The sequence below is a fragment of the Genypterus blacodes genome, unplaced genomic scaffold (genome assembly GCF_046128005.1).
Source record: "Genypterus blacodes isolate CSIRO-AG114 ecotype Tasmania unplaced genomic scaffold, CSIRO-AGI_Gbla_v1 ptg000037l_1, whole genome shotgun sequence".
Classification (NCBI taxonomy): domain Eukaryota; kingdom Metazoa; phylum Chordata; class Actinopteri; order Ophidiiformes; family Ophidiidae; genus Genypterus; species Genypterus blacodes.
The window spans coordinates 2,694,058-2,713,317 of record NW_027466850.1 but is presented as its reverse complement, the minus strand read 5'-3'; the positions used below and the strand labels follow the sequence as shown (position 1 = coordinate 2,713,317).

At 43.1% G+C, this 19,260-nt stretch overlaps 1 protein-coding gene across 2 annotated transcripts in view; it reads left to right on the top strand.

Annotated features, from left to right (window-relative positions):
* The window catches only part of ephb2b (eph receptor B2b), a 112,252-nt gene that overhangs the window by 28,747 nt on the left and 64,245 nt on the right, over positions 1-19,260 (top strand). The window contains exon 2 of one of the 2 annotated variants that reach the window (XM_076147379.1): positions 13,098-13,177. In XM_076147379.1, coding sequence (XP_076003494.1) covers positions 13,098-13,177 — 80 coding nt within the window. Of the gene's footprint in view, positions 1-13,097; positions 13,178-19,260 lie in introns of those variants that run through there. The other variant, XM_076147380.1, reaches the window with a different exon arrangement.

Sequence of the window (19,260 nt, the reverse complement as noted above, 5' to 3'; positions counted from 1 at the left end):
TTTACAGGCCAATGGCTAAGTCTGGCCTTCACGTCCCATTCCAAGCATAATGCCACATGACAGAGGGGCCAAGGCATGTTGCCCTGACTTTGCAACATCTGGTGTAATTGCAGACACTTATTTGCCAGCGATGTGTGTGTGTGTGTGTATGGGAGAGAGAGACAGAGAGAGATAGAGAGACAGAATATACTGGCAAACAGTGTTCATCCAGGGTTGTTTGAGAGTTTTATCTAGCCAACAACTTGCTCTTATCCTTGTAACAGTATCCTGCTGGTAGCTTGCCTGGATAAAAAAGGACCAAACAAACAAGAACAACACCCTGTACCCTGTCCAAGCAAGAGTGTGTGTTTACCTGGTGTGTGTGATAGCTTGCAAACAAGGCAGTTGTTTGTGGGCGGAAAATGGCAGACACACAAACTGTGCGTGTGTGTAAACGCTTTAAAGGCAGTCAGAGCTGACGTAGGGTTTGCTGTTATGAAGCCACATTCTGAGTAAAGGTCAGATGTCAGGGTGAATTAAAACTCAAACAGTTATTCTGTCTGATCACATTCTTGCACCTTTTGTCCTTCTCCGCCTCATAATTTTAGAATATCTCGTCGTAACATGTTCTAATACTTCACCCTCCACTCCTACTGAAGCGCCCTTGAGCAAGAAAAACCAATCCACTTCCTCTGATCCCATTATCATTTCTGAACTTTGTACTTTTTATATGTGTGATTTTGAGAATATGACAGATAAATATATTTTTCAGTGTTTTATTTTATATTATAGAGTCGACTTTCCTAAAGTCAATTGAAAGCGACATAATATCCATTAAGGGAAATAAATAAATAAACACCCTGGAGTCTTAAAGTTTATCTATAAAGCATAGACCAGTCTGCTTGTAAAAGTGTTTAGATTTTGATAAACAACTACTCCAGTTAATTATAGGGTATAATTTAATATGACATTTTATCGTTGTGTTTTTGTTTTGTACACAGTAACTCAGGCTGTTGTCACTTTTATTAAAGGTAGAAAAGCCAGTTTTTTCCCCTGCACACTTCAAATAAAGCTTTTGATTCCACAACATAATATATTTTGATAATAAAAAGTTTGTCTTTTCAAAACAGTGCAAATCACATATTCACAAACAAAAACAACCTATCACAAGATCGTCAAAACCGACACCAAACACGCCTGCAAAACACTTAAAATATGGAAATTAATTGAATAAAGGGACTTAACTATCTACTTTTGTTACTTCTGTTAGAATAGAGTCACAAACGTGAATTCTCAAACTATATGTTGTATGAATTCCATCATTGTCACTTTAAATTACACTAACACATTTAATTCAGATGTTTGTGTAATCAAAACTGTATTGTTTCCCGATTGTGGCCTCACTTTGGCTTATTTCAAAAAAACATTTCAAGAAATAAACATTTTAATGATCCCTGGCTATGAAGGGCGCACACTGCACGAACTACACTCTGAGGACAGACGAGGGTCCTGGAAATGAGTCTGCGGGTTCTTTCCTCACATAAACAGAGTCGACTGAGCCGCTGTCCTCCATCTTCTCTCTCTCTCCTTCACTCTCCTGTCCTGTTGTCACTCACAGTCGCTCCCATGAAACCATTAGCTCTCTGCCTGTGCCCGGCTGGTATCTGATATCTCCTCTGTGCTCCCACTCTGTGTTAGTTTTACAAACAGAGGGTCTTAAAGGTGCCTTAATGGTACACAATGTCCACTCAGCTCTACAGTTGTGATTAAGCGGATGTTGATTGCTGGGGCTTTAGGGGTTCCTGCACTGTAAGTGATATTTGGGTTATTCTGAGGTCTGTTGTTGCTGCGTGTCTGTTTGATTGGCTGCAGTAATGGTCCCGGCAGTGCAGCAGGCAGGCACATGGCCGAGGTGCTGCCTTTCCACCGCCTCCATGCTTTGCCTTATAGACCCCCGGGGGGTCGTGACCCGCCGTAACTCTTCCAAAGCCAGAGGGAGCGAGAGCGCACAGGCCTGGAATCCGACATGATGCTACACCCCCCCCCACCCCCCCCTCTTCACTCGTCTGTTAAATGTGTGGTCCCCATTTGGGAAGGACGGTGGTGGTGATGGTTAAATGGTCACGGCTGTTAGGAGGTACACTCGCCTCCTCCTCCTCCCTCTCCTCCCCGGGTCAGGGAGTGTACGGACTGGGAGACGAGGCGAGCGAGGCGTCTCGCAGATGTGACGCAGCGTTGTCAGGGGGGAGGCAGGGAGGAAGCGAGGATATGTAAGAGCTGGACTGGAGACGGGGGTGTAGGAGGTGAGAGGAAGTGTGGCGAGAGGCAGGAAAGAGGAAGACAGGAGGGAGGCAAGGACAGATATGAGTATTACTCTCTACTTAGCAACACAACACAGACTAAATATTTCTCCATTCCTACATGAGCACAGGTGCTGTAAAACACAGCAGCCATTAATACCCCCTCACATCGTTCCTCCCTCGCCTGAGATGACACCCTATCATCCATATTGCTCGTAGTTTATTGGCGATTGCTAAACCGTGTAGAGCATTTTTCCTCTTCCACACCTGCCTCATCGCTTTTTAACGTCCATACATAATTTAAGTCCTCTTGTCTGAAGTGCTAGTCTGCCCCCAACACAAAGTAACATAGAAGTGAGAAAATATGTAGGCTAAGTACACTGGGCCATTGATTAACTAGCAGGCTGTCTGTGTGTGTATGTGTGTGTGTGTGTGTGTGTGTGGAGGGGCGGCTCTGAGATATCTGCCCAGACAGAGAAACAATGATCTGATGTCTTTCTTGGCAGACAGGCGGCATCGACTGGCGATAGATCAACTCCTTGTCTTTGACCTGTGACGCATTGACACACACGCACACACACCCACACACACCCACACACACACATAATGATACTGTTCAAATTCCCTTGCATGACAGACAAGCAGGAAATGTTTTACCTGGAAACACTACAGAAAGCTATTGGCTGTCAGCTAAATAGATGTGGATAGATGTTTTCTCTGCAAAGAAAGAGATATGGCTGAATGGCTAATTTGAGTTATTAAGTCTTGTCAGTTTCTTAACCCGGGCTGCAATTATTTCTTCTGTCTAAAGTGTGTTTTTGTGCTAGCATTGCCAGGGATAATAGAATTTATTGGTATGCATTCCAAGAGTGTTGTATCTGCCGGTCTGCCGACAGTCTGGGGGGAATCGTTTAAAAGATGAGCACAGACGCCGTCAGGACGTACTGCAGGTGTGCCTCCAAACATCTGGAATGCTTTACAGCCGCCCACATTGACTTTTGATCTTATCTCAGTTAACTGTGTGATGGAGAGAATTCATTGTAAGCAGTGATATGGTAGGAGTATTACCTGAGCTTCAAAGAGCCGCAGAGACAGCAGCAGCTTTTTAGTTCATATTTCTATCAAATCTTTTTAAATTTGATTTTAGATTAACTCTTTGTGGTGCCAGAATAGCATCAATGTGCACCGGTCTGATACAGTATGTCAAAGTAAAAAAGCAAAATAACAGAAAAGGAAATAAATTAATGTCTGTTTAATTCATTTTTCCTTGAAACTGGTGTCTGTCTGTCTGTCTGTCTGTCTGTCTGTCTGTCTGTCTGTCTGTTTGGTGGCGTACAGCGTTTATCACTGAGAGGAGAAAGTGCAGAAGAATTCCTGAGCCTAATCAAAAGATGATTTTGTTGTGCGTCTCCAGATTGCTTGGTTGTATCGGTTGCTCAGTTTTCTGCATACTGATGCTTTCCATGGCATTTTGTTGCACATTCTGTGCGGGATCCTTGTTTGCATCCTTGATTGCTTGTAATCATGATTTGGCCTGGGAGAAACGTGCACAGTTTCATAGTAATGAGAAGCTTCTCATTTATTTACATTTGGTGAAGCATTTACAGCTCCAGATGAGTCACATTCATCACTAAACACAAGGACGACGGAGGCATTCTTTACTTTCTGCTCTAGTACTTTACACACAAACCAAACCTCAGGAAAGCATGAAAGCTACAGTCTACGCACGACATGCAGATTCACCATCAAGCACATGCTGCGGCACTTTCAGCTGTCATTTTAGCAGCAGGATGTTGGCAAATCTTTAGTTTGTTAAAGTCTTAAAGGTATCCTGGATACTGAAATGTCTACTTTTCAGGCTACAACCTACATCGGGCCATACTGATGATGAATGAACAGCTGTATTGATTCTTATCTTTTTGGATCCATGGTTATTGGAGAGTTGGTGGGTAAAGCCAGTTTCTGCTCTCTTGTTCTTTTCCACATATAGCTTCGCTGAGTACTTTATCTTATGTTGTAATATGCTTTTAATGGTTTTTAAAAGTCAGCAGAAATGCCCTCGCTGCAGGCATGTTTCACAAAAGCCTATCATCACTTTTCCCAAGCAGATGCTTTGGCAACTGAACAGGCATTTAAGAGCAGGAGATACATATGGTTTAAACATTCTCTATCACAGAAGTTAGTCCTTTTCACATTGTTGTTGTCCCTAACCCACCGAAAGCAACAACGTAAAGAGTTTAATTCATACAGGACAGGTGAGTTTCCCATTATTAAACATAGTATCGTTCATGTTTTATCATTAGTACACACACACACACCTATGCAGCAGAAACGCGTAGAACACACAGACAAGCATATTTACCTGAATATCTAGAGCAGTAGAGCAGTGAGCTGTGGGACAACATCTGGTTTCTGACAGGCAGGACAAGTTCTGCCTGGATGCCTCTGGTTTACAGTTTAAGCTGGATGGTTGTACGGTGACATTCTCACAACATATTGACCTTCATGAAACAACACAGTAACGTCGACCATCTCATCTTCCTTACCATCCACAGACACTGGCTCTCTCTCTCTCTGGCAAAGTTCTTCATTTAGTTCCAAACTGTAGGTCTGCAGAGCCGTGTTGAGTATGAACTTGTCATGATAAATAGCTGCTCGGCTTTTTTTCAAAACAACATAGCTTTTCAAGTGACTTACACTTTTTTTCCCCACAAGTTGCTGAGTAGTTTGGTAAAAGCCACTCAGCTGCTCATCGTGTTAGGGGGAGTCAATGAGGGGCCCTGTCAGAACTGATGCTGAACTTTATTCCACACACACACACACACACACACACACACTGGACACTTAAACCCACAGTGAACATATCCCAGCATGCAGCATTCTTCCCTGTTACCTCACTCTGAGTCTGATGGCAGCTGTAGTCCACACTGATAATTAAATTGCAGAAAGACTGTTTTCCGTATTCCCAGGAGTCCAATCACTTAAACAAAATCACATTGTAGTCGTTATTGAATACACTGAAAAAAAATGTTTATTTCCTGTATTTACTTTTTTTCTGTTGTAGTTAACAGTTTTATTAAAAGAGAAGCTTGGCTACAGCTTAACTACTTGAAATCATGAGTAGCTTGTAGCTTGAAATGCTAACGTTTTAAAGACGTTTCCCCCACACAGCCGAAACGTGTCTTATTTAGGAGCCTTTGGTCTGCAGAGGATGGGTGAAGCTGCAGGATGCTGTCCACTCACTGAGTCCATCAGCAGGTCAGGGTTCACATTCTGACAGAAGCCCTGATGAACATATTGTGCTGTTTGTGTAATTCAGCCTCTGCCCTGCTTGTGACATTGCACGGTATCTGGCCGCAGCTCAGCTCTGCCATGGCGCGTCTCAGCAGTCGTCTCAGGTCAGCCGGTCAACCGTATCTCCAAACTCCAGATGATAAGGATCCTGGGCCTCTGTGCAAGAATTTACAGCATCTTTTAAAGGGTTCTTTACAGGGATGTAGAATAGGCCATAAAGGAGATTTGTTTGTCAGACTTTAACGACGGGTCTTTGCACACAGTGGTTGATGTGGGAGGATGTGGAACGACCAGATATCAGATAGAGGCTGAATGTTTTTATCAGCCAAACAAGGACACGGCCGTCACAATAAAAAGAGGTCCTAAGAGTGCGCGCACATAAATACCAACATGAGCTTCACTTTACTGCAAGGCTGCGTCTATCAGGCTGTTTTATTATTCAAAGAATGTGTCGTATCATCTCCTCGCCTAAGCTACAATATCTCAACGCCGCCTATCAAACTCACCGGCATGGAAATAGCCGATCCAATGAGTTTGAGAGGGATGATCTCATGTAGGACACGTAAGGAGGTGAAACGGGTCCCTTTGCTCCCGTACTTCCAGTGTTCCTAAGCTGCAGGGGACAACTTGTCTTCTCGATCTATGCAAGGTCCTACAGGGCCTATAGCACTGTTAATACCTGCTGAGCCCTAATCGCAGAGAAGGAGAGGGAGATTCTAAGAAAAGAAGGAGAAACGACGAGAGAGGGAAAGATGGAGGGAACAAACTCCCCTATGAACAGGGACCACACATGCATGAAATCAAGATTCCTCCACGTCCTCGCATGAGTTGTGCACATTTTTTAATCATCCACTTTTAACTAATGGCTTGTAGGCCTGGCGTTGGGGCGCATCCCATGATTATTTCCATCAAGCCAATTAGTATGGGTACGTGAAACACTGTCACTTTGATGAAACGTGATTCGCTCATCCCTGCCTAACTTTGCTGCAGGTATTTCCACCGGTAACAGCAGACGAGCGTCACATCGCTCACAGCTGAAGCGAAGCGATGGGATGGATGGAAGCGTGTCACTTGCATGGCCTCTTTTTTGAATCGTGCCTTTCCTCTTCAGCTGCTGCTTATTAAACGGCAGGAACTCACTTTTACAGAATTTTCCACTGAAGAGTTTGAATTGTGCCGATCTATTAAACAATGTCTCACTGGATTCTCTGTCAAGACGAGAAATATGGAAAGAATACTCATAAATCTGCACCGCTATATTATTAGCCGGGGTTTATTTTACACAGCTGGTGATTGCCCAGGTGACTGTTGGCTCTCTCCGCTTACTCGTTAGATTGATGTCTCTCTGATGAAACACCCGAGCGCCATGAATTACGGTGTCAATCACAACTAACTACAGCTTAATGGCTTGTGAAACGGCACTAGACTAATAGCAATAAGGTATCCTGACACGTGTGGAGAAAAGCTCTGTCTTTACTTAGAAATGATCGGCACCCGCACAGGGTGTCATCATCGACTGTTACTGTGGGAAAAGTAATTAAAGCCTCCATGAAACGGTGGATTGGTGAAAACGCGTTCTCGCTATTAGTTCGCAGGTTAAATTGTGTCATTAAAATTTACAGAGCTGTTAATTATTATCATTATTTTTGTTAAGAGTGTGGTGTTATTACTAAAGTGCAGCCCCCAGCTCAGCCAATCAGCCAATCGCCAATTAATGGTGAGAACTGTTATTGGTCATATATGAGGTTCTGTATTTCTGTTTAGTTGTTAGGATTCCTCAAAAGGTTCTGAACCAATTGGGGCATATTCATCCCATGATGGACTATCAATTGGTATTTTGAATCCAGATAAGGAGATGGGTCTGCTGCACAAACTTACGTGTTTCAACATGGAGCCACATTAATGGATCTGCTGTAGTGTAACAAACAGGGCAGAATGCAGCCATCATTAATGTGCAGCTGAACTGTTCTGACTGATCCAGACAAATATCTTTATAATGGCTGTTTCTTTCTCTTTAGGTCAGAACAAGAGTCAATCTGTCTTGGCATGTTTGGCCTTGTTGGTGGTATGAGCTAATGAGTGCCCTTCTAGTTATAAATCTTCATCTCGTGGACAATAAAGGAAATTGCTCTGCTTTCTCTCCAAAGTATCTACAATACATCAACTTATTGTGTCCTTGAGACCCGACTCAGTATTTCACTCATATTTCAAACTGTATTTTTTTTTTTGTGAGGCTTGTTTTTGCCCGTTGCTCCCTGGCCTTGCTGACATGTTACGTTAGACTGAATGATAACACAGCTCGTCTGTGTAGGGATTACTTGTCGTACATCCTTACCACAGGCCCCTGGGAGCACCATGCTGTATCATTCTGTCAACACGTACTGCTCGGAGACTGGTGTAGTGTCCGTGCATTTTCTCTGTGTGTGAGTGTGTGTGTGTGGTACCATATTTCACACAGCGTCGCCCTCTGCCAAAATCAACTACCCAGCTTCCTCTCTCATCTTCCCTTGCCTTGAAAAACTCACCAATCAAAAGCCTCAGAGTTCAGCCCCACCTCATCGTTCCCCGAGCACCTACATCATCATCTCCAACTCCGAAATCTGCCGTTTCACGACCCAACAATAATATCCACTGCCCATAAATCACCCTGACAAAGTGATGTCTCACCAGTGACACACGGTAAAGTGCACTGGATACCCAGGGCCCAATGCCAAGCTGTCTTTGCCTATTGAAAACAGAGAGAAAAGCCATGCTTCTGGGGTTTGGGCCGGTGCCATTTTGTCCACAAAGCCCCTGTTTCATTGTAAATGTGGGATTAAGAATTCATTTACCACACAGGGATATGCTGTTATGTGACAGTGGCAGGAGCTCTACCTTAATGGGCCCAGCTTGTGCTGACAGATAAGTTGAGCTGGGTTACTCTGGACTAGAGGCTCCATCCACTTCTCCCCTCTAAATGAAACAGACTGTTTTTCTTTCCAGCATGCCATACAGTAGCCCTGTCCGTCGTTACAGCGATGAATCATGTCTCTGCACTTGCACTGGCTCCCTCGGGGGACTACCATTGCTTCGCCCCCTTAATCTAGGCAGATTTCCTTGCTGGGTCCACTATAGAGTTCTGTTTTTAGCCTAATGATCAGCTTGCTCATGTTACTCTACAACTGCGCCGCACACTGCAATCTTCCCACATTTGCAATTAAATGCAGCCGTTCCAGGTGTACAGTGAAATTGAAGGAAATGAATAAGTGCACTTCGATGGTGGTTAATTTGACTTTTACACGGCATGAATGAAAACGCTGTAGTGATGGTTAAGGCTGTAACCCGGAATTATCACAGCATTGGAAAGCACCATGTGCAGTTTATGTCCACGGTGAAATGTAATGTTGAAGGAGAGCCAAAGCTGCAGTTCCGCTGGTGAGAAAGATGAAAAGGCCTCATGCCTGCGAGCAGCTTCACACTGTGTTTTGGAGGTCAGTTTCTTCTCCAAAAAACCCATCATTATACTAAATATAGTCTGTTACAGGGTTGTTTTATTCTCTTTGATACCGGTTTGAACTGCCAGTAATTTATTTGCAACATAATGCTCGATAGTGATGCAAAACCATGCAAAGGAATTTGGGGAATTTCGTGCCTTTCTGGTTGAGTAAAGTAAAGCCGTGATTGGATCTCCTGCCTGCTAAAAAAGATAAAGAACTGTGGATCTGTTTGGAAAGTTACACGTGTTGCTGTGTGGGGAGAAGGTGTGAACATTCTAACAAGTTGTTAAGCTTCCATCCATCACTCGGATAGCAGGATTCTGTCTAAGTCTACTATCTAATTGGCCATCCGTCTCTCAAAGCCTCAGGACTGAGAACAGTAGTGGTCAGTCTCAGGCTGAAACTAACTAGCGCCCCTGTGTTGACTATACACCTCGGGACAGGCAGGAAGAAAACAGGCATATAACAACCGTGTACACACATGCGCCTCATGAACAGGAAGTGAATGCATGAATATATTTTACTCACAGGGAATGATTTCACATGCAGCATATACAGCTCTGTATATTGCAACAGGGTGGATTTGCTTCCAAAATATGAAGTATTGCTGCCATGTGATGACTCCAGAATACAGTGGGATGCAGTACATTTGTATTCACAGATATGAATTTGAAGTCTTTTCTTACTTTCTGCAGTTATTTGATCTGAAATGTCTTTTCTGCGAACCTGTGAACAGCTTTTCTTTGCTTCAATCAATGCTGTTACTTTCTTAAGAAAGCTGAGCTGCAGCATTGACCCACTCTTAGAGGAGAGGAATGCTCCCCCCCACCCTCACCCTCCACCCAGCGACTGTCACTTCAGACGGCCTCTCAGTGGAGAGCTTTCCTCCCATCAACACTTAACTCCTTCCTTGGTGTCAGGAAGTGTTAAAGGAAGCGTCTCAGCCTAGTCGGCATTTCTTCAACTCCCAGGGCTCATTGCATATTCATGGCTCCCTCAGTAGATGGTATCAAGTTCAAAATAATAAACAAAAATGTCCGTTTCTTGCAAAGTTCAGATTTCCTTCATATTTCCTGTAGTTGATGAAGTTTTGTACTTTTGTGTTTTTCAAAGACACATTCAAGGCAACTGCTTCATTCCTATGGTTTGTTGGGCCTTAAAACACACTCTCACATGGAAAAGTTATTTGTCTGTTTAGGTGTTCAAACAAAACATTGTTATATTTTCAAATCCTTTAACCACAAACTGAGTTGCACATCAGTCAGCTGGAGTCAGCTCAAACTTATTTCTTGACTGACTTGTCTGTACTATAATTGGTGTTGTAAAAGCCACTGTACATGCACGTTTCATTTAATAATTCCCAGCCGTAGTCAAAAAAACCCTCATATTTTTTGTGAGAACCTTAAATTACTGTAAAAGCCCACTCAGACCTGCACCTCTTTATTTACAGTACGTGTAAATGCAGCCTGACAGCAACCAGCCCACAAATTGGTGTGGCCAGTGTGAGCGCCTGATGCCTGCACACTCAAACCCAGCAAACCGCTGCAGGCCCCACGAGTGCTGAAATTCAAATGTTCACACAGTAAACAAGCGCACATGAGCAAAATCAAAATAAGTGATTGGTGCAGTTGTATTCAGGCGAGCGCCCCTGCATCCCGTGTCCACCGCCTGATTAATGGCAGTGGAAGTGTCTTGCCGAGCAGCCATGTTCCATCTCTGCTGGGGTCCTCGCTGAGATGCACGCAGTGTGTGACAGCGGTGAGGTATGTGCTGCTCGGCTTGGCGGGAGGTAATGAATTGGTGCGGCTGCCGGTATAGAAGTGCGGACAGCAGGGGGAAGAAAAGTGATCAGTCTTTTAGGGTGAGGTTTTACTAGTCCAGCATGCAGGCCACTGATAGCAGCGCCGTGCATGAGTGAGGACGACACAGGGGGCGAGAGAGAGTGAGAGAGTTTAGTACATTTACTCTAGTGCCACATGTTATTTTCTGGGTCATTGTACTTTGAGCATTTTTAGTTTCTGTGCCGTGTCAGAGTGAAACATTGAGCTTCTTTAGTACATCACTGCATGTTCCAAATTTAATGAGATACAATCAGAAAGTAATCATTTTAGCTTGATGGTGGGATGGTTTCTATCCCAAGAATTTGGGTTAACAGAGAATTGACTCTCATGTGGATGGGTTGAGAGGAAAATGATGTCCAAATTTCTGTTTTTACTTCAGTTAATGACTTCAATATTTCTTCCACCAATGGAAAAGAAGAGGTATGTGTGATAGAAGAATAAAAAATAGGCGAGTAAGGGGAATTCAGAAAGATTCACTAGCAAAAAGAACCGGTGAGAAAAATGAAAATAAATCGGAGTGAATGTGCAGTGAATCAAGGTAAAGAGACAGAGAGAGATGGGGGCTGAAGTGTCACCCAGTCTGCCTTAACATTCTTGTGGAAATTCACTCTCTGCTCCAAACACCGAGGGGGTTCATTATTCTCACTTTACTTCTCTGCTAATTATCGTTATCATTATGGGGGATAATTACCATTTCACTGCCTAACACCCATGTAGGCTGCTGAGCTCAGAGTCACACACAAGGTTATCAATAGCTGCACAAATGCAGTCTCATCTGTCTAATTATGCGATTTGGCCTTTGTGATAACTGAATAGGATGTGGAGTCTTGTATTATGTGTAGTTCATACTGGTAAGAAGCCCAAATTCAGCAGAAGGCCTTGAAATGAAGCAGAGCATGTGGAGCCTGTTAATTAAAAGCCGTGGCTTTTGCTGGGATATAAATCTGAGGAAATCCAGGGTTATGAAACAGTGCGATGGTACAAACTGGGAATGCAGGGAGGGTTAAACAAAATCCACACGGATGTACTGAAGCTTTGGTTCACATCTTCAGCTTCCTACAGTCAACTTCAAATTGTGGTATGTGCACAACCAGTGGTACTTGTAGCACCCACTTGTGGCGTGCCAGATGAGGAAATTTACACAAAGGATCAAAACGATTATAATGTATGGAGGTTATGTTGCTTTGGCAAATGATTCCCTAAATAGAATGGGTCTCATGAATACCATTATGCTTCATGTGTGTGAGTTATGGTGAGTGGAGCTGCTGTGTTTATCAAGCAGCTTTCTAAATCCTTGTGTGGCAGCTGACGCCTCGAACCTGATGAATGTTCTCTCCATCTGCTGCAGCTCGACACCAGAGAACGAGACTGAAACAGGCCTAATCAGCAGGGGAAATTCATTAGAGAACGACAGAGGCGACGAGGAAGCAAGAGTCAGGGATGTAAAAGGGGTTGTAGGGACACGGATAGCGATCGTAGGGAAATCGAGGGGAAAAAATCAACAACAGAAATGGTCCAATGAGTGTATGACGGACAGTTGGTCATGGTTGGCCATGGTGGTGGAATGTTCGCCACAGAGGACCCCATGTCAAACAGGAGGCATATTCTCTTTGACCCCAATTACTAGAGGTGTTTCTTTCCACCAGTTAATCCGTGGTATGTAGGTTGGCCCCTCTGCCATACCGTGGAGATTTGCCTTCCCAGCCTGCCCATGAAGTCATACGGTTGATGGCATAGATCTGCTGAGTGCGACGTGACTGATCCATTATGAAGCAGCTGTGGTAGCACAGGGCCAGGACACAGGCCTGACCTGGTTTGGAGTCACAACTACTGATCTATATCTGATCATTTAGATTTTCTCAATTTTCCGGCCTTCATTGTTGGCAGCAATACCTGTGCAGATACGACCAACGGCAATCTATCTATCTATCTATACTGTGTACAAACAAGACATGTGCAATATGTAGCAAACGAGTTGATGGGTAAGATAATATATTGTTACCAGGCTGTAGAAAATTCCGCTTTTCCTCTATTATAACAACCCTCAGTATCATGCCGAATATGCAGGCATCATTGAGAATATAAGCAACCCTTCATCCTCAAAATACTTCTGTGGTAGTTTGGTGGTTTCCATCCGACAGCAGCGACATTCTCCTGTTGTCTGGATAATATCTGACCACCTTTTTTTCCCCTGTTTCTTTCCACAGAGACGCTCATGGACTCCACCACAGCCACAGCGGAACTGGGCTGGACCGTCTACCCTGTGTCGGGGACGAGCGACAACAGTGTAAGTGCTCCCCTTCCGACAACGAACGTGTCGTTAAATAATTGATCATTATATAACACGTGTGGTCCGCCCCTTAGGTCAGCTTTAAAGTGGAGCTAATGTGTAAATTAGCTCAGTGTTCTGTGATAGATTTATTCCTCTTTGGTGTTTTGGTTTCTCACTCTAAGGTCAGAGGTCAACTCATGGGTCCGCCTGCTCCCCAGAGAGAGCCAAATCTTTTCCGCCGACAAAGAAAGAAAGAAAAACTCAACCTGCAAAGCCACACAGAAATGCATTTAACTTAACTATGTGACATTTTTGGCTCTAAACCTCTCCAGTAGCAGATGTTTGAAGGAGAACGTGCAGTCATGAGTCATTTTTTCTTGGACCTTACCTCCAAAAGTGATCCTAGCACTTTACATTTTAACCTCTTGTTAACCTATTGATTGATAGCAGGCATTTAGCACATGAAAGCTCGTCATAAAGGTAAACGTGTTCATATGTAAGACATGACGCCGTGTGAGCGATGGGGCTCCGGCAATGTTTGATGCACAGTGTTTCCACATGGTTTGCCAGTGCATTGGTTCCTCTCGGCCACATGCGAGCCAGGCCCACTGTAAGCCGGCCAAAACCAGAGTCTCAGTCTCCTTCACTTCTCTCCCCACCACAAGATCTAGACTTCTTAGAACGGGTCCCAAAGAGAGAAAAAATGTTGTAGACTTATTTGCTGGTGCGTTTCAAAAAACCGCCCCAGATTTTATTCAATTATTTATGCTTCTGTGGTTTGTATTGAAGATGGTTTGAATTATACTCCAGTTCGTAAAAAAGACACCAAAAAAAGTCAGAGATTTGGAATTCAAAAGTGCCACGATACAACTTCAAAGTTGCTCAGCAGTAATTTACGACAACTTCGCCTCTCCAACCTGAGGGCATGTTGTCTCCTCCCTGCTTACTCCGACAATCAATACCAAAGCACAAAGTCGCTCGGTTTCCTCCTCTCTCTTCCCCAGCTCTGCATTCAGTCTGCACACACATACACACACACACCAGGCAGCTTACGTCACATCTTCATTTCATCACTACAAAATCTTAGATCCAGCAAAACATGCGCACAAGTCATATTTCATGATCAGTATGTATCAGGCATACAGAATGAAAAGGTCACGGATGAAAGAGAAAATAAAGCGCAGACTCGGCTGTTCAGTCTCTGAATAATAACTACCAAGACCCTCATCATCATCATCATAATAATCATCATCATGGAGAATCACCTCTGTTAACATATGGTGTGCAGCTTATTTCGGCAGTTGCTTTTCTCTTGTAAATATCGTCACGTTTGTTTTGACTGAGGGGTTTACCTATGAGGACATTTCAGCCAGCGCTTTGTGAAAAACCCCCATTAGGATTTCTGTCGCGTCTCTCTCTGAAATGCCAACAAGTTCTTAAGCCCCCCTGGATTTAGTCAGGTACCGGTTTGGCCTTATCGACGCGGGCACCACAGTTTTTTATGATACGGCAGAGCTCGTCAAAGGCACTGGCCGTTGGAAACAGAAGAGCGAGAGAGATGGAGATAGCTGGTCCCTCATGGCCCAGGGCAACAGGTGTAGAAACAGAGCTCACTCTCGCTCTCTATATCACAGCGAGAGGTGCTTTACAGAAGCTATTGTCTTACACGCACATATGCACGGCTTCACGACTTAGCCGGCTGGATCAGTGACATTCAGCGCAGCGCCGCACCAGCAGTTGGCTTTGGCTGCACCTTAGAGCTTCATGAAATATATCCTAACTTGTCATGTAATACTTTGCCATACAATGGAAACGCAAACAAGCAACGGCACGATGTTTAGTCAAAAGATTTTATGGTAGGTGATGTCATCTGTCTTCGGTTTCATGGAACATTTGAACATCACCTGTCAAATTATTATTTTAAGAAATTCCTTGAAACGCTGTTGAAAATCAGCCCACTACAGTGAGTAACTAAGTCATTTGTGTGGAACAATATCATAGTTCAACATGTATAAATCAACTTTAACATCCACTCTGTGTATAGTCAGGCTGTTTTCTCTTTTAATTCTGTAAAATGTCAGCCAAAGCTATGTTGTTCCTATGCCATAGAAGAGAGACGTCTTCATTATGCTTGGAAGAGACGTCTAGAACATTGAGAACCCAGTGTCATATTTACTAAACTTGAATTTGTCCTGGGGCAGATTTTGGGAATACATTGTGCTCTGAGATCCTGGTGGTAAAACAAAAGCCTCACCCACACAGAGACGCTGCTGCTGTCAGGACATGTAATCACACTATCGCACAGACACAACATGTCTCTGGACAACTCAATAACAAGCCAGTTATTAAGACATCAAATAATCCAAAGACATTTTTGTGATGTTTTACTTTTATTAAGCCAAACCTGGAAACAATAAATGAGTCTGGTTTATGGTTAACTGCGTGAGGAGAAAATGTGTCTTGAGACATTTTTGTAAAAGTCATCATTTTCTTGCTGATTCCTTTTTGGGCTTTGTCTCTGAAAAGACCAATGTGGCAATACAATTTACAAATGGCACATTTCAATTTTGATGTCCTAATTTTAAAATTTTGTAGAACTATGTAGAAATATGAGCAGTCAATAGATGATTGCCTGCCAGGAAATCAGTTCATGTATCAGTCATGGAAGAACCTTTTGAACTCGCTGATCTAAAATTTGTGAAAGAATTCAAATAGAAACATTCCAATCCAAAATATAGCGAGACACTTGTTTTTAAATTGAATAAAGGCGTTATTTTTTTAAAAAACACCTCAGGGGCCTGTCAACATAGACTTGGCTGATATTCTGTACTGTCTGACTCATGACATCTGTCTGTTTCACTCAGGAATGAATGATTCATGTTGTCATGATCGGAGCCAGAAAACACATAGCTAGGTAACGACAGAGTCATAACTCAAAACAACCCTTATATCAGAGTATCAAGTGTTCATCATTAGTCCTTCATTAAAACAATGAGTTCATTCATAAATGTGTATTACATTACAGTCAGTTACACAGGGGATTTCAGAATATTATTATTTATTATTTTACCCTGATTTGACCATTTCCCACCCTGGTAATTAGTAATCAGTAGTTCATGTATTTATCAGTGCGAGAGCAGAGGTTAATATAAGGGAGAAGCTTCTGTGTGACTGCTCTAACCTCCTCTGCTCTCACATTTCAGACAAACGTTCTTGGCTCACCTCCCTTTTTTTTCGTCTTAGTACATTAATGTGTGCAAACCTGTCGTTGGAGGCGGCCAGTGAAAGATATGTTCATTGAAAAATACCAGACAAAACAAATGACATTAGCCAGGAGAAGGTTAATGCCTCCATTCTGTCTCTAGAACCGTCACAAGGTGAGAAGGTAGTTTACATAAGCATTAAAACGAAAAGCACATTATGGTGAAGATGATGTGTAACTACAGATGGTGTGTACACAAAGGCAAGTTTCTATACAGTTTTGATTCACTTTGCGTGTTCTTCAAACAGAGTAGGTGTTCTTCTGCTCAAAGAGCTTCAGGTTAATTTACTCCAGGTTCTTGTGAATGTGTTGAGTAGCACAGAGTTAGGTACAGGCAGCCGGCAGAGTGGGTGAAGTGGTCAGTGTGCTCTTTATAAGTGGAGCTGAGAGAATGGTGAACGTCAGGTCAGACCTCCTGACCTGCTCATTGCTATGACAACTCACTGACAACAACTATCATTTCCTAGTTGACCTATGGCCCAAGGAGCACACGCACCCACAGTGGCTAAGTGAGGCCTGCAGCATAGGCGGAGAGCGCGGAGGCTCAGGATCTCACTGTGGATGTGTTGTAATGTGCTGCTCCGGTATGGAAGTAGTTTCACTTAGGGACACGCCGCAGATCTGAGCTGCAGGAAGACATGTGCAGAGCAGTTCGCAAGAAGTTTGGGAAAGAAATGAGTTCCTTCTGATTTCACAAAGATCCTGCATTGTTTTTGAATTCCTACGGAATAAGATTGAGGTTGTTTATGTGTAATTGTGGGCATCTGTGGCTGACCGAGATGGAAGACTTTTTCATATAGTCTTTTAGCTTTTTTCCAACAATTTGTTCGACATATTTCATTGTACAGTGAGATTGAAGTGACCACTAATTTGCTATGATTCACAATTAAAGTCTGTGAAATTATATCTTAGGAGTTATAGAAGGAAAAATGCAAACATAATCCACATGTAGATTTGTGGAATTGGGGTAAAGAGGCAATAGGAAGCTTGTTTGTCTAGTTTCACATGTTATGTATTAGGAGTGGACAATGGTAATTGAAGTTGACTGCCACAGACAGTTCTACTTATGTCTGTGTATGTGCGTCTCTGGTCTCTGTGAAGCCGGAGCTGTAGGATTTGGCTCCCTTTGCCTCGCTCTTGGTAATTGAATGCAGAGAGTAGGTGTCATTTGTCCGCTGTCCCTCCAGGGACGGCACTCTTGCTCTGACAGATTTCCCACAACTGCAAATGGGACAACTGTGCCCCGGGAGTTTTCCACTGGGCTCTCTCGCTGCTTTTGTGTGAATAATTTATTTACTTTTGTCAGTGATAGAATGGCAATATGGAATGTAAAGCCAGCTCCAGTTAATTTGCCCACGCTGTAATGACAACATGTGATGAATGCATAGTTCATGTTATGTCAAAGCGATGAAGCGTTGAAGGTTTGGACAGTTTGACCGTGATTGCTAGGTCACTATTCTGACCCTTTGTGTATGGTACTTATATGTAGTTATCTTGTGTAGCTTTGACAATGAATATGCAGGTTTCCCACTGCTGTGCCGCTGCCTTCAATAAAATCACCTGCTTGTATGAATAATTAAATGGTTGGGCTGCAATAAAGCTTTAACAAACATTAACAATGGTAAATATCCAAAACTGCATTATGGAAGTTTTTGATCTACAAAAATGCCATTAAGTCTTTGAGCTGCTCATTATTGCTCAGTTTAGTAGCTACAGTCCTGTTAGTAGCAATCAAAGAATTGAAAGTGCCTGGCAGAGATTTTGTTCTGTTTATTAAAACTCTGAGGAGCTGCTGATGAAGAGGGACCATGAAGAGTTGAGTTGTGCTCAACATTTCACAGCCCAGGCACTTGTTGACCATCTTCAGATGGGTTCTGTTGCTTCGCAGCCTTTGTGAGTGGCTGCTTTGTAAAGGTGCGTTTAGACTGAAGCCAATTCATGCCCGGCTTTATTCCTGCACACTTCACTTCTGGCCCGTTTTTGCAGTCTTACAAACAAGTTCCTTCTAGTGTTTGCAGTATGTGTCTGTCTGTGTGAGGTGAGTCTGTTTGAGATGAGAAAAACATTTTCTCTTGAGTTGCACTATTGTTTCAACTCCACTTTGCATGTAGTTGCATTTTTCCATTTACTTTGGGAGTGTTTGTTTTCTGTCTGAACACACCTTCAGAGCACTGTGAGGTCAAGGCCCATGTGCACATTTCTGGCAAATGTTGCTGTATTCTCTATCCTTCTCTCTCTTTTTTCTGTGGGAGTTGTTGTTGTCACTGCAGTTCCACGATTTATGTTGTTGTTTTAATGCTTGCTTTAATTTGACTCAGTGTGGGTGTGGTTTAGTTCTATGGGACTGCAACTGTAATTTTGGTTTGAACAATACACTTGAGATGACTTGAGATGACTGAACCCGTGCATTCTCACTCAGTAGCTGCGTTCTGAGGCTGAACTATTTTCCTTGGAACAATCCATAGTTATAACTATATTCTTCCTTCAACAAGCTCCTCGCTCGTCTTCCCACCACGCTTCAAGAACCGTGAAGATCATTTAAATCAAGTGTAAGAGCCACATCATTTGAAAAACTTCACCGCCACACATAAAAACAACGACAGAAGCAATGGAGGGTTTCAGTTCTGTTCACATGGTTTTCCCTTTTCTTCAAAACTTGCAACATCTTGATGCTGTGGCTTTTTTTTTTTAACTGCATCAAGAAAGTCCCAGAGATCTACAAGGAACTTGGATAAGCTCAAGTACGCGTCCGGAGGCCAAAGTGTCAACTCAAAAGCACAAGTTGTAAATATGAAATAGGTAACTTAAGGCCAGAATGTAATCGTCTTGATCGGTG